The sequence below is a fragment of the Gigantopelta aegis genome, chromosome 6, assembly GCF_016097555.1.
Source record: "Gigantopelta aegis isolate Gae_Host chromosome 6, Gae_host_genome, whole genome shotgun sequence".
Lineage (NCBI taxonomy): Eukaryota > Metazoa > Mollusca > Gastropoda > Neomphalida > Peltospiridae > Gigantopelta > Gigantopelta aegis.
In genome coordinates, this window is record NC_054704.1 from 20,910,115 (window position 1) to 20,925,568 (window position 15,454).

The 15,454-nt window shown below is 41.2% G+C and overlaps 1 protein-coding gene across 3 annotated transcripts in view; it reads left to right on the plus strand.

Annotated features, from left to right (window-relative positions):
• The window catches only part of LOC121375376 (ankyrin repeat domain-containing protein 50-like), a 33,687-nt gene extending 18,490 nt beyond the window's left edge, over window positions 1-15,197 (plus strand). For 2 of the 3 annotated variants that reach the window (XM_041502798.1, XM_041502797.1), the window contains exons 3-6: window positions 10,809-10,974; window positions 11,617-11,824; window positions 13,737-13,903; window positions 14,351-15,197. In XM_041502798.1, coding sequence (XP_041358732.1) covers window positions 10,809-10,974; window positions 11,617-11,824; window positions 13,737-13,903; window positions 14,351-15,180 — 1,371 coding nt within the window. In that variant the 3' untranslated portion in view covers window positions 15,181-15,197. Of the gene's footprint in view, window positions 1-4,112; window positions 4,259-10,808; window positions 10,975-11,616; window positions 11,825-13,736; window positions 13,904-14,350 lie in introns of those variants that run through there. The other variant, XM_041502799.1, reaches the window with a different exon arrangement.
• Window positions 15,198-15,454: the final 257 nt, after the last annotated feature.

Here is a 15,454-nt window from a genome sequence, read left to right on the forward strand (position 1 = left end):
GTTCCCGAAGGTGGCGTACCCGGATGTAGCGGTCCTGCCCGGGGGTAGTGACCCGTGGTCGACCGGATCTAGGGAGGTCACGTGTTGATCCATGTTGCTGGTAACGGTCCCACAGTCTGGAGATGGTGCTTGGGGACACATGGAATGCCCTGGCAACGGCCGTTCTGGATTCCTGCGTCTAGTCGGCCGATGGCATTGTTTCTCTGCGGTTCACTGAGACGTGGCATGTCCTGGATTGTCAACTGTCGGCCAGATACAGAGGCCAGGCAAGCGAACACCCTGCACTTTTATACTGTCGGTGTTCATGTTGCGCGTGCAGACAACGCACGTGCAGTGGTGACATGGTTTGCACGTGGCTGCGTTTTTGCGAATATTCACATTTTGGAACTTTATTGTACAGTAGCTGCGTTTTATCGAATGTAACCGTGGGAATGTGTTTGGGACATGCAATGACCTTATATTCACAAAGCATGAACTGGTAGGAAACATAAAATCGGAGTTATAACCCATTTGTACCCTTTTGCGTTTCTTTTTTTGAAGAGTATATATACATATGTATGTATGCCTACAAAATGTTTAGGTTTTTTGGCAAAAAAAAAAAAAAAAATGTGTTTAAAAATATTACAGAAATGCTAATGTTAAAATGGATGGTGACATCCTGCATTTGAACCTGTCAGCTATTATTATTCATAAAGCAGTTTCGACCATAATTTAAAGTTTATTTTGTGTTACTACACCACTAGAGCATATTAATTATCGGCTATTGGATGTCAAATATCTTTGAGAGAAAACTCCCTACATTTTCACATTAGTAGCAAGGGATCTTATTTATGCACCATCCCACAGACAGGAAAGCACATACCACGGCCTTTGGTATACCAGTCGTGGTACACTGCCTGAAAAGAAAAATATCCCAATTGGTCCACCGACGGGGATCAACCCTATACTGACCGCGCATCAGACTAGCGCTTTACCACTGAGCTACGTCCCGCTCCAATGTTAAAATGGATGGATGGATGGATGGATGGATGGATGGATAACATCCTGCATTTAAACTGTCAGCTGTTGTTATTTATAAAGCAATTTCGACCAAGACCAATTAATTTGTGTTTGCAACAGACACTTAACAGTTTTCTAAAATACTGTGAGCGAGGCGAGGCGCAATATGACGTAAGATCGATTCTCTTCACTGGACATCTGTATTAGGTTTCCCCAATCCATTTCCATTGCAACTTATTTATGCTTATATCCAAATAAGGTTCAAGCACGCTATCCTCATACACCTCAGCTGTCCGGGCTGTATGCCCAGGACAGAGGGTTAGTTGTTAGTGGCTAGTGAGAAACAAGAGGGTGTACTGGTCTTACACCTACCCACTGAGTCGCAAAAACTCGCTCTGGGTGGGAGCGGTATCGGGCTGCAAACCCTGTACCTACCAGCCTATATCCGATGGCTTAACCACGACACTACCGAGGCCGGTTTCGTCAATCCATCCAGTTTTTCCACAACTGTTACCAAAGAACGTGGATCGTGCTCTACTGGCTACTGTTTAGCATGTTTGACGTCCAATAGCCGATGAAAAAATCAATGTGCTCTAGTGGCGTTGTTAAATAAAACAAACTTTACTATTTCTAGTATACTGAAGGCAAAAATACACGAGTTTATTAAAACAGCAGTTGTATATGTATCTTGCATTAGGCTAGACTGGGGTGAGACGTAGCACAGTGGTAAAGAGTTTGCTTGATGCGATCTAGGATCGATCTTTGTCAGTGGATCCATTAGGCTATTTCTCGTTCAAACAAGTGCACCACGACTAATATATCAAAAGCCGTGGTATGTGCTATCCTGTCTGTTGGATGGTGGGGAAGATTCCTTTCAACTAATGGAAAAATGTAGCGAGTTTCCTCTCTATGGCTATATGTCAAAATTACCAAATGTTTGACATCCAATAGCCGATGATTAATAAATCAATGTGCTCTAGTGGTGTCGTTAAACAAAAAATAAAGTAACTTTAACTAGTAAGTATATTTTTGTGTGACTCTGGCAAGTCCTATACATGTACATATATACAATAACAGAGGTATGTATGACATGAAATATATAATGCCGTTCTGTTATTGACGGTTTATTTGTTGCTATGACGACACACGTAACAACAAATTTAAAATGAAAAGTATCTTATTGCATGATTGAGTTATCTTGACCTCTCATCTGCCGACAGTATGTTGCAAGATTTTAGAATGATTACCCTGGTTGTAACCACACTATCGTTTCGTTCAAATCTGATGTTGATAGGGCCTATAATATTAGTTTATTTTGTCAGACTGTATTAACTAACATCTTGTGGCAAAATGGTTGAATAAACGTCACGAAAGGTTGATTCAATTAATCATTATTGTACAGCGGAAGTTTAAAGACAGAACATGTTTCAGCTTCAGCACTGATGGGATAATTGCATCGATTAATATCACTTGTATATACATGCATATATACTGAACAAACTAAGAAACTTCCGCTAACTTTGCTTGAACATAACTTGATGAAAACAAACCGGGGGAATAATTGTTATATATGCGTTTAAAGAGTGTTCCATGATGCATCGTTTGGTGCAAAAATCATGGCCATAGGTTAACAGAAACTAGGAGAAATTTTGACCAAGTGTGGTAGGGGTTAAAAATTAAAACACCCACTTAATAACTGATATGACCACCTCTTGAATTGACCACTGCAGTGCATCGCAGGCGCATAGAATTTACTAAAGTGTGGAATATTGTTCCATTCCTGAATGAGCGCTTGACGAAGTTCGTTGACGTTAGCGGGTGGGTTGGGATGACGCCTCAATCGTCTGTCCAGACTATCCCAGGCATGCTCGATGGGGTTGAGATCAGGACTTTTAGTGGGCCAGTCATCAATGAAATCAATGTTATTTGTCCTAAGAAAATTTACAGTGTCTCTAGCTGTATGAGAGGTGGCATTATCATGCTGAAAAATCGAGATGTTGGCAATGTTATGGAACAGAGGAATGACATGATGAGCGAGAATGTCATCGCGGTAACGTTGAGCATTTAAATTGCCATCAATGACGACTAGTGGTGAACGATAACCATGGGCAGTGGCTGCCCAGACCATGACAGAACCCCCACCCCCGAAACGATCTCGTTCAAGAACACAACAGTCAGCATAGCGTTCATTTCTCCAACGGTAGACGCGCACCCTGCCATCACCACGAAAATCGGGATTCATCCGAAAAAAGAACGGTATTCCAGCGTCGCCGTATCCAGCGAGTGTGTACACGTGCCCAATTAAGACGATTTAGACGATGACGTCGCGTTAAAACGCATCCGACGTAAGGACGTCGTGCATATAAACCGTTCTCCCGCAGACGATTACGAACAGTTTGCCCACTGATTCGGTTATTGTGAAGCCCAGGTGTGTTAGCAGCAGTAGCAGTGGCAGTTTGGAATCGATTGCGCAAATGTGTGTTCATGATATAGCGGTCTTGACCACGTGTTGTAACACGCGGACGTCCACGAGGTGGCAAGTCGTTGGTGCTTACTGTCGTTCGAAATCTTACGCGAAGATTTCGTATCGCTCGACTAGAACTCCCAACATGCCTTGCAACGTCTTCTGTCGACATGCCAGCATCAAGCATGCCAATCGCCCGTTCGCGTAAATTATTGGGTATTCTTGGCATACTAAAAATGCTACAATGTAAAAAACTTTAATTTTTTTACAAATTTTGAAGCGTTTTCTTTCACTTGACAACAATGTCAGTAAGACAAATAAAACAAATTGACCGAATACTACACGGGACATGTAGAACCATGCATGCATGTGCAAATTGAATTTCACGTTGTCGACGATTAACAGTGCCAAAATAATCGATAAAATTCATGAATCCTGATAATACAGCTCAAGGCTAATACTACCTATATAATTTCATTACACAATGAAATCTTTAACACAACAAATACTATATGTACAAATCGGAAGTTTCTTTTTTTGTTTAGTATATATATATATATCACTTGGCCCACGGCTCTTTTAGAATATGTACACACGTCGTACATTTAACGTGTATATGTTACCACGATGATTTCGACTCGATAGCATGTTGAGCAGTGTATGTCAGCAAACCCAATGAAGTGGAAAATATGAACACCTTTGATGTTGCAATATGCAAATTAAGTATTCAGCGACACGGTTAGGCAAGAAAAGGTTAGGCGAGGAAACGAACTGTCATTGAAAAGCACGAATAACGTAAGTATAAAAGCGGTTGATCCAGAATTGATCAAATAGAGAGTTGTAAAAAGGAAATTTGTTTATCAATCACATAGCACATTTTAAACTACGGTGACCTGTAGAAACGATATCTGCAGAGGTGACCGCACAATCTCTAGTGAGTGGGTTACAGCCTCTAGTGAGTGGATTACAGCCTCTAGTGAGTAGATTACAGCCTCTAGTGAGTGGGTTACAGCCTCTAGTGAGTGGATTACAGCCTCTAGTGAGTGAGTTATAATCTCTAGTGAGTGGGTTACAACCTCTTATGAGTGAGTTACAGCCTCTAGTGAGTGGATTACAACCTCTAGTGAGTGGATTACAGCCTCTAGTGAGTGGATTCCAGCCTATAGTGAGTGAATTACAGCCTCTAGTGAGTGCATTACAATTTCTAGTGAGTGGATTACAGCCTCTAGTGAGTGAATTACAGCCTCTAGTGAGTGAATTACAATTTCTAGTGACTGAGTTACAGTCTCTAGTGAGTGGGCTACAATCTCTAGTGAGTGGGTTACAGCCTCTAGTCTAGTGAGTGGGTTACAACGTCTTATGAGTGAGTTACTGCCTCTAGTGAGTGGATTACAGCCTCTAGTGAGTGGATTACAGCCCCTAGTGAGTGGATTACAGCCTCTAGTGAGTGAATTACAGCCCCTAGTGACTGGGTTACAATCTCTAGTGACTGGGTTACAATCCCTAGTGACTGGGTTACAGCCCCTAGTGAGTGGGTTACAGCCCCTAGTGACTGGGTCACAGCCTCTAGTGAGTGGGTTACAATCTCTAGTGAGTGAGTTACAGCCTCTAGTGAGTGGGTTACAACCTCTAGTGACTGGGTTACAGCCTCTAGTGAGTGGGTTACAACCTCTAGTGACTGGGTTACAGCCTCTAGTGAGTGGGTTACAATCTCTAGTGAGTGAGTTACAGCCTCTAGTGAGTGGATTACAACCTCTAGTGAGTGGGTTGCAGCCTCTAGTGAGTGGGGTTACAGCCTCTAGTGAGTGGGTTACAGCCTCTAGTGAGTGGATTACAGCCTCTAGTGAGTGGATTACAGCCTCTAGTCAGTGAGTCACAGCCTCTAGTGAGTGGGTACAGCCTCTAGTGCGTGGGTTACAATCTCTAGTGCGTGGGTTACAGCCCCTAGTGGGTGGGTTACAGCCCCTAGTGGGTGGGTTACAGCCCCTAGTGACTGGGTTACAGCCTCTAGTGAGTGGGTTACAGTCTCTATTGAGTGGGTTACAACCTCTAGTGGTTGGATTACAGCCCCTAGTGACTGGATTACAGTCTCTAGTGAGTGGCTTACTATATCTAGTGAGTGGGTTACAGTCTCTAATGAGTGGGTTACAACCTCTAGTGACTGGATTACATCCCCTAGTGAGTGGGTTACAGCCTCTAGTGACTGGTTTACAGCCTCTAGTGAGTGGGTTACAGCCTCTAGTGAGTGGGTTACAGCCTCTCGTGAGTGGGTTACAGCCTCTCGTCGCAAATTGAGGGCACAAGCCATATTTTTGTATTTATATAGTGAGGGTCTGTGCCACCCCCACTCGCCAAGTTCCTAAGGGCCTGACGATTCGACACTGTACAGGGGAGAAAAAGGGGAAACCTTCTGCCGCCACATAGGCTTCTCATACCAAAAAACCGCAGCAAGGGATATTTTATATCCCCTTTCTTATAGGCTGGACAGTGAATTTGATGTGCCAGTCGTGTCCTTTGGTGTACCAGTCGTGTCCTTTGGTGTGTCAGCCGTGTCCTTTAGTGTGTCAGTCGTGTCCTTTGTTGTGTCCTTTGGTGTGCCAGTTGTGTCCTTTGGTGTACCAGTCGTGTCTTTTGGTGTGCCAGTCGTGTCCTTTGGTGTGCCAGTTGTGTGGCAATCACAGCTAAGGTACATGTATTTTAAAACATAAACAAATTAAGAATTTCGTGGAAATAAATGTCTCACCTACCATAAAATGTTCAGTACACTGTGATGAACATCGATAGGTGCAACTATAAACCAAGTTTCACTGACTTAAGTTTTACAGCTTGTGAGCAATGGATGTAACCGCGAAACTTTGACATTAAACTTTAACGCAAACATTTACTCCGTCGTTGCTGTCCCCGCTGTCGAAAAAGTAATAGCCTACTTATCTTTCGCCTCTTTACTTCGTAAAGGCGAGACAAAAAGCGCAAAACAGGAGAGAAATGTAAGTCGATGGAGTTGATGAAAGTTTAAACACATCAAACTAAACTAGGCAGAGCCAAGTAATGCAATACAGATGACAGCCAAAATAACAATGGGCTGGGAATAACGCTGGGCAAGCTAGTAAATCAAAACGATTGTGAATCTAAAAAAAAAGGGGGATCCGTTTGTAGTGGTTTTTCATACAGACATGTTTAAATAACTATTTGAACTAGAAAACAAACCCGAAACCAGATATGGGTGAGTGTTGACACATATTAAGTATAACATTCGTGTGCACTTTGCTAAATTGTAACTGCTAGCAGTCGTCGAGTATGTTCTGTTATTATACAAATTGGTTTTATGTATATATTTATCTCTTTCTCTGTATTCTTCATGTGGCTTTGTCTGTTATCGGACGATGTCCTCACCTCTCTCTCTCTCTCTCTCTCTCTCTCTCTCTCTCTCTCTCTCTCTCTCTCTCTCTCTCTCTCTCTCGACAGAATAGTCGATTAATGCTTAGTTGTGGTTAGTGAAAGAGAAGTCTATATTGGCTCCACTGTGCTGTTTAGTTAAATCTGATCAAAAGAAAGTATACCTAATCCATTTTATGCGAAACAACACATTTTACACCCAACAGTAGTGGTGTTTGTGAATGGTCTTGTGCACATTTGATGGTAATTATTGTTTACCAGTGTTCATATCTCGCCAAGTAATTATACTTGCAATATACATCACTTGCATCAACTTGATGTTTGTGTCGTTTTACTATTTAAGAACAACAGTTGGATGTTGATGGGTAATGAGAGAAACGTTATTGGTGTATAGCCTTACATTACTCGTTGAGTCGTTAAAGGAACCGTCCACAGTTTGGTACCATTGTAACTTGTTTACGACTAACATATCCTTATATTTAATAAACAAGGTGTGTGTAATGAATGAATGAATGAATGAATGAATGCATGAATGGATGCATGCATGAATGAATGAATGAATGAATGAATGAATGAATGAATGTTTAACGACACCCCAGCACAAAAAATACATCGGCTATTGGGTGTCAAATTATTGTAATTCAAAACATGAAGTGATGAGCAACATCAGTATAAAAATTCAAGAGTCAAATAAAAACACAAATATCACAGATAGATCGAATTAAAATTTAGAGTAAAAGTCAGTATCACATAAAAATTGTAATACAAATTATTTCTGTCATCCTTATGTTTGTAGTATCCAAAAGAAAATGTATTGAATATGTCATTTTAGTCGCTACAAAAGCTCCGTTAGTCGAAAACATCTTACCAGTGGCGGATCCAGAAACTCCATTTAAGGGGGCCCCAATGCCAAGGGAACTTTGGGGGAGGTTTGGAGGGGATCATAAAAAAAAATGAAAATTAATATATAATAAAATTTAAACTGTCGCTGGCCCCTGCCCCCCCCCCCCCCCCTTAGACCCGCCTCTGCTTACGATGACTACAAACTCATTCTGGGTAGGACGCACATATTTCCCTTTCTGTTCGGAAGTTAAGACGACCGAGACTGGTGTTTGTTGACAATACTCTCATCTCTTTGCGTCGGGGGCGGGACGTAGCCCAGTGGTAAAGTGTTCGCTGGATGCGCGGTTGGTCTAGGATTGATCCCCGTCGGTGGACCCATTGGGATAGTTCTCGTTTCAGCCAGTGCTCCATAACTGGTGTAACAAAGGCCGTGGTATGTACTATCCTGTCTGTGGGATGGTGCATATAAAAGATCCCTTGCTGCTAATCGAAAAGAGTAGCCCATGAAGTGGCGGCGGGGTTTCCTCTCTCAATATCTGTGTGGTCCTTAACCATATGTCTAACGCCATATAACCGTAAAATAAAATGTGTTGAGTGTATCGTCAAAAAAAACCCATTTCCTTCCTTCCTCTTTGTGTCGACAATACTCGCATACTCTTTGTTTCGACAATACTCTCATACTCTTTGTGTCGACAATACTCGCATACTCTTTGTTTCGACAGTCCGACAAGTGTCCTGGTCGACCGAGTCCAAAACCTTCCTACCCTGTCATTGATTTGTGTGTTCAACCGTATTCCAGGTAGCCAAACACAGACAATATGCGTTTTAAATTGTCATCAAGGAGGAACGATCGAAGCACGTCCACAATGCTACCTGTAGAGCGGTAGTCGTGGAAACGCCAAAAATATATTGATCGACTTGGTCGGTTTACAAATAATTGATGCGTGAACGCTCAAAATGGCAGTGTTGTGGGACGTTTCATTTCTAGCTAATGAAAATATGTAAAATATATGAGAGTGAATAATTATTAACTGCAGGTACACATTTATGTAGTGCATGGTTTTATGAGGGGGTGGGGGTGGGGGTGGGGGTGGGTGGGTAGGGGTGGAGTGTTATTCTGAAATAACAATCCTATTATGACGTATATTGGTATGTTCATGTCTTTGTTCAAACCAATATACATGTCAATGTTCACACCAATATACTGACCGAATAAAACGTCGTTTTCAATTCCACCACCACCACCACCACAACAACAACAACGGCAGCAACAACAAAAACAAACCAACAACAACATTTTGCGAACCACATACCATTACAATGAATTTGTTAATAGGTTACGGTGGTAAGCAAGCAAACAAATTCATTCACTGTTTGTTTTTGGGTTTTTTTTGGGGGTTTTTTTTTTGGGGGGGGGGGGGGGGTGTTTTATTTAATTTCTTTTATATCATATCTAAGTATTAACTGGTAATTCATCTGTAAACCGAAAGAAAAATGGATACAAAAACCGTCAAACTATCAAATACATGTGTATATGTACTTATATCCATACTGGTTATCTCAATCACACTAACCTATATCTGAAGTAGACAACTAAGGTATCTGAACTGTGTGCTAAAGACACTAAGTACCAAAATCAACAGGGTCGTTGCAGTTGGGATGCCTTGGGAGGGGGATGGCTCTGCGTTTTATTTTTGTACATCTTTGAGTTAACATGATAATAATGTTATATAAGGGCAGCTGCAATTAAAAGGGTCCAGACAGCAGACACCTTTCTAGACTAAATAACGGTAGTCTGTTAATGTCTTATAGCTCCAGGTAGTACTATACCAAATAACTTCCGGCTGGGTCAAAGTTCGAGGTGCACCCAACTTTTGATAGAGAAGTGAACACCACAAGTCCTGTGATTGGTTATAAATGTGAGTGTGTTGGTTGTAAAAAATAATAGTTTCATCTGGGTAAAATAAATGTGCAATTTTATTTCATCTAGTACCAATGTGTCAAGTAGCCTTGTGCTTGAAACATGTATGGGGTACCTGTAAAAAAAAGTACTCAAATTTTGTGCGAAACTAGGGTAGTCATAGACGCTACCCGTTATCTCAGAAACGAGCAGCTTGACCCCCATGTTTTTCTGATTCACTTTAAGTGTAAGGGGTGGTAGTATTTATATCCGTGGCGTTTATGTCGGTTGATACGTTGCAGGTAGGAGTTTTAGCCGCATATGTTACTATTGTCGTCTATGGGATTTGATTTGGTAGTATACACCCTCCACCATATGAAAATCCTAACTGGCTTATCGTCATCGAACATACGTTAGGTCTTATTAACTGAATAACCCCAATGTAAAATATATAATAACACGTTCACTTGTGATCATAGTTCGTATGATCCTGTGGCGGATCAATATCCTCTTGTGGTGTCGTTAAACAAAACAAATTTTAAACCAAATAATAGTCTACTACGAACATAATTTATGTCACGAGCTTTCACCGTTAACATGGTAGTTTATAGGTTTACTTTATACCGCATCCCCGGCGACTCCTCTCCACACATTCTCTGCTGAACTTCAGATAACGGTTTTTGTTTGTTTTTTACTTTATGACAAGACATAAGTAATGTTATCTGAGTCTTGAAAGTTGTGTTAAAAGTTCTTATCAGTGATATGTTTAATGATTCCTGGAAGATAAAGAATACTTAGATTCTCCTTGTTCAAGCAAATATTGCATTTATAACTATTAAATTGTAATTGCAATGTCGCGGGCAATATTTAAACGAATACTTAGGAACTGAATTATAGCATGCGTACATACTGAGGGGCGGGGACGTGGCTCAGTGGCAAAACGCTTGCCTGATACGTGGTCGGTCTAGGATCGATCCCATCGGTGGCCCATTGGGATGGTGCGTATAAAAGATCCTTTGCTACTAATGGAATTTTTTTTATCGAATTCTTCATTTAGACTATATGTCACAATTACCAAATGTTTGACATCCAATCGCCGATGATTAATAAATAAGTATGCTCCAGTGGTGTCGTTTAACAAAAACAAACTTTAAACTTTGTACAGTTAATATCATTTAATATCATTATGCTCTTCTCTTTATCTAGGTCAATGCTATGTTAAAGGTTGACGATGCGAATGGGTCTGTTTCTGTCTCTCCACTGTATTACTCTGTCAAACTAAAAAACACTGGCATTGCCAAAATGCTGATCTCGCGTGGAGCAGACGTCAATGTCGGGTGTGTTGGAACAGGATACAGCAGAACTCGTTCAGGTCAGTTGTGCATAGGCGTACGGGCTCCCACTTTTGTAGAGGACAGGCTGATTTTTGCCCGAATTAAACGAAAATGCGAAAATTTTGATAACATTACTTTCAAACAGCTATATAGGGTTGCAAATGAATCACTACATGGATTACATCTAATATTGTTGGTAGAATGATAGAAAAACATAATGAAAAGGTTTCAGGCCAGCTCATTGTGCCCAAAAATCTTTGTCGTTTTTACCGGAATTTAAGGATTTGCTCCAGCACTGGTGTGTGTGTGTGTGGGGGGGGGGGGGGGGGGGCAGGGGACAGATGCTTGCAGTAAATAATATGTTTAATAAAACAAATAAACGTAATTCAGGCCTTCAACGTAAGCACCAGTGTGTAGTTTTAATATTCGTTTCAGTCTGATAAGAAAGTAATGATAAGAAAACTATTTTTACAATGCTTGTTTGCTTAACTACTACTTCTGCGTTGCCATCTTGCATGATAATTGCTAATCATGGAAAAGGACTCCGAACCTATAACAAAATCAATATAAAAATATCATTTTCATTACATCATGTAATTAGAGTTGATACAAGACAACGGGTCGACGTTAAAGCGCAATTACATCATAGTAAGTTACTTCCATAAATTATATTTCCACAGAGACTCCTCTACACTGTGCATGCAGGCTGGGTAACGTTGACATTGCTGAATTACTCCTGGACCACGACTGTGACGTGAACGCTGTCGACAGCGACGACTGTACTCCTGTCTGGGTTGCTGTTGACAACAAGAACGTGACGATGGTTGAATGTCTTCTTTCTCGCCCTGGGATCCAAATTAACGTGGCCCGTGAACAGCCCGGAAACAAGTACGCTAAAATCTGTCATTTTCATTTACAATAACCAAAGGAAAAGAAGTTTGTTTTGTTTAACGACACTGATTAGTTAATTAATCATCGGCTTTTGTATGTGAAACATTTGGTAATTTTAACAAATAGTCATCAGAGGAAACCTGCTACATTGTTCCTTATGCTGCAAGGGATCTTTCATATGCACTTTCCAACAAACAGGAAAGCATACCACGGCCTTTGACAAGTTGTGGTGCACTGGTTGTAAGGAAAAAACCCACAATTAGTTGAACGAATCCACTGAGGTGGTTCGATCCTGCAATTCAAGCACCTCAGGCAAGCACTCAACCGACTGAGCTAAATTCCGCCGCTTACAATAACAAGTTCTGTACCTTTATTTTTACTTGATATTCAGCTGTATCCAGTTAAGGTTCAAGCACAGTATCCTGACATACACCTCAAGTACTAGTGTTTGGGCGGTCTGCAATAGTCCTTCTGCAGGAGTGTATGCATAGACGATGTTTTGGACGTCGAACCTCTCATCCCAGCTCTAAGCGAATTTTGTTTTTTTTATAAGATCAGTACATTAGTGTCAGTTGTTAGTTGTTGGTATTTTGCCGACTCTTTCCATCCCCCACCATCCACCTTGGCTTTGACCCTGAATGGCATTAAGTATATTGCTGATAGAGGCTCATGATCGCTTACCTAAGGTCTGTACCAATCTTTCTCGATACTTATTTTTGTACCATTCCAGCCGTGGTATGTTCTGTCCTTTTTATGGGAATGTGCATGTAAAAAATCCCAGGAGAACTTTTTGGTAGGAGTAGTCTACGTGTGGTGGCAGAGGGCCCAAGACCAAATGTAAAAAACAAAAAATGTGTTAAACAAATACTCCCTTCTTGTATAAAGTCAAACTTGTCTTGAGAGTGGCAGTCATCCTGCAAGATGTTTTATTTTGGATGGCAATAGGAAAGCGTAGTTTTGGAGGGTGGCAGTTTTCTTACTCAGTAAGTGACAGTCCTCTCACACTAGAATCTTATCGTCCTGGGGTGGTAGCCTTAAACAGTAACAATATGCATCATTTGGTGAACGGCAGTCCATTTACATAATAGGAAACATCATCCTGGAGAGTGGAAGTCATTTTACACAGTAGGAAATGTGTATTGTCCTAGGCCCCCTTTTTACGAAGCAATCTTAGCGTCCAGCTCACCCTAAGCGCATACGGTAGTTATGAACTAAAGGTGGCCATAGCGTTGGGATCACCTCGTGGAACGAGGGAAGGGGGGGGGGGGGGGGCTTGATGGTGGCAGTCCACTTACATAGTATGATAAAGTCTTAGGTAGTAGCAGTTCTCCTATATATAAAAACGCACAACAGTGATTCATGGGAGCAGTCACGGCGTCTTTGTTAACCACTTCCTTTGCTTGCCTTTTTGAAGAGATACGATTTTGAATGAGACAATTGCTGGGGTGTCGTTAAACATCCATCCATTCATTCATTCATTCATTCATTCATTCATTCACTGAATGAGAGGGGAGATGTATCCCAGTGGTACAGTACTCGCTCGCTGTGCAGTCGGTCTGGGATCGATCCCCGTTGGTGGGCCCATTGGGCTATTTCTCGTTCCATCCAGTGCACCACGACTGGTATATCAAAGGCCGTGGTATGTACTACCCTGTCTGTGGGATGGTGCATATAAAATATCCCTTACTGCTAATCAAAAAAAGAGTAGCCCATGAAGTGGCGACGGCGGGTTTTCTTTCTCATCTGTGTGGTCCTTAACCATATGTCCGACGCCATATAACCGTAAATAAAATGTGTTGAGTGCGTCGTTAAATAAAACATTTCTTTCTGTTTTCATTGAATGAGACAACTTCGTTCTGTTTCCTTTTGGTGCTGGAATTGTTGAATAGCATTCCGACTTGTTTTCCAGGGAAGGAGCACTACACAAAGCTTGCAGCACGGGTTTGTCAGAGATCGTACAACTACTGCTGTGTCACGGCAGCGACGTCAATGCCACTGATGAACGCAACATCACGCCACTTTACCTTGCGTGTCAGAATGGTTACACGAATATAGTCAACGTGCTTCTTACAGCAGGTAAGACAAAAAACAGTCGAACTGGTAAAAAGGATCACCATGTAAATCCCTTTCCACTTAGGATATTTTCTGCAGAGGATGTTTTTAGGAGGACGGGCGATCGCAAACAATTTGAATGGTACCATAGTGTTCTAGCATTTAACATTAGGCGCTTCCTTCATAAATGCGACTCATTCACAGCTATTTACACAATTTTATGGATAAGTTTAGAATGTATTTCATAAATGCGACCCTTTCACAGCTCTTTACAGTTTTATTGATAATTTTAGAATGTCTTTTATAAGTGCGATTCTTTAACAGCTATTTACATAGATGTATTGCTAATTTTAGAATTATTGTATTGATCGGTATTTACATTCGTTTCACGCTTAATAGTCGATGTATTGTCCGTGCTGAGATGTTTGTTCAATATTCAATTCAATTCCCGTGTTTTGCTTCATTCCACAGGAGCTGATGTCAACATCCAACGAAACTGTTTTGGCTGGAAAAATCAAAAGTATTCTCCCCTGCATGTATCAATAAAGGGAGGTCACTGCGATATTGTTAAAGCTCTTTTGGCCGCTGGTGCCGACATAGAGACGCAGGAAGCGACTGGGAAAACTGGATTATTCCTTGCGTGTAAGGAGGGACATGCTGACATCGTAAAGACGCTATTAGACCACGGTGCAGACCCAAATGTGAAGACGAATAATTTGGGTCAAACGCCTCTGTTTTGTGCCTTACATTCTGGCCTCTACCAAATACAAAAGAGGGTAAAACAACTGAAAAAGTCTTCTGCTCAAGGATTCTTAAAATACGACTCCCATTCATTTGTGGTCGAAATTTTAGGATTACTGCTTCAGTATGGTGCTAGACATGATTTGTTAGACAACTCTGGATACACGGCTTGTGACTACAGCATCATGTTGGGTCAAGTGGACACGACGTGCATTCTACTACAACATGGTGCCACGATCACAAAAGATTGTTACTCGTGTAACACGAATAGATGGGACGATTTTACTATATGTAAAATACTCCTGTTGCATTCCAGAGATTTTGTACCACTGATAAAACGGAATCTCGACCGCGTGTCACCCGGTGTTAGAACACAAGTTTCTGATGATCTAATGAGACCTCCGAGTTTATCGAGACTATGTAGATACAGAATAAGAAATCTAATCCACGCCAAGACATCGGTGTCACTGTTTCCTAACATTGATATTTTACCAGTGCCAAATGTTTTGAAGAAATATCTCAAATTGGAGGACGCTTATGATGCTGTTTTTGCACAATAAACTACATTTTGAATCTGGTCTGGTTCGAATCCTGCAAAATAACATTTTTTGTGGATGCGTGCGTGTTTGTGTGTTTCGTTCATTTGTCTACTCTGCTATACTTTTCCCAATTAATTTACCATATTTAAAAAAGTGTACTATTAAGTTGTGTTTATATGGGATAATGTTATTGCTTTTTATATATCACCCACGTGCCTTTTTTTTTTTTTAAAGTTCTAATCGAAATATAGTTTCTTGAATAATCCGGCTGCTTGTGTGTGCGTGCGCGTGTGCG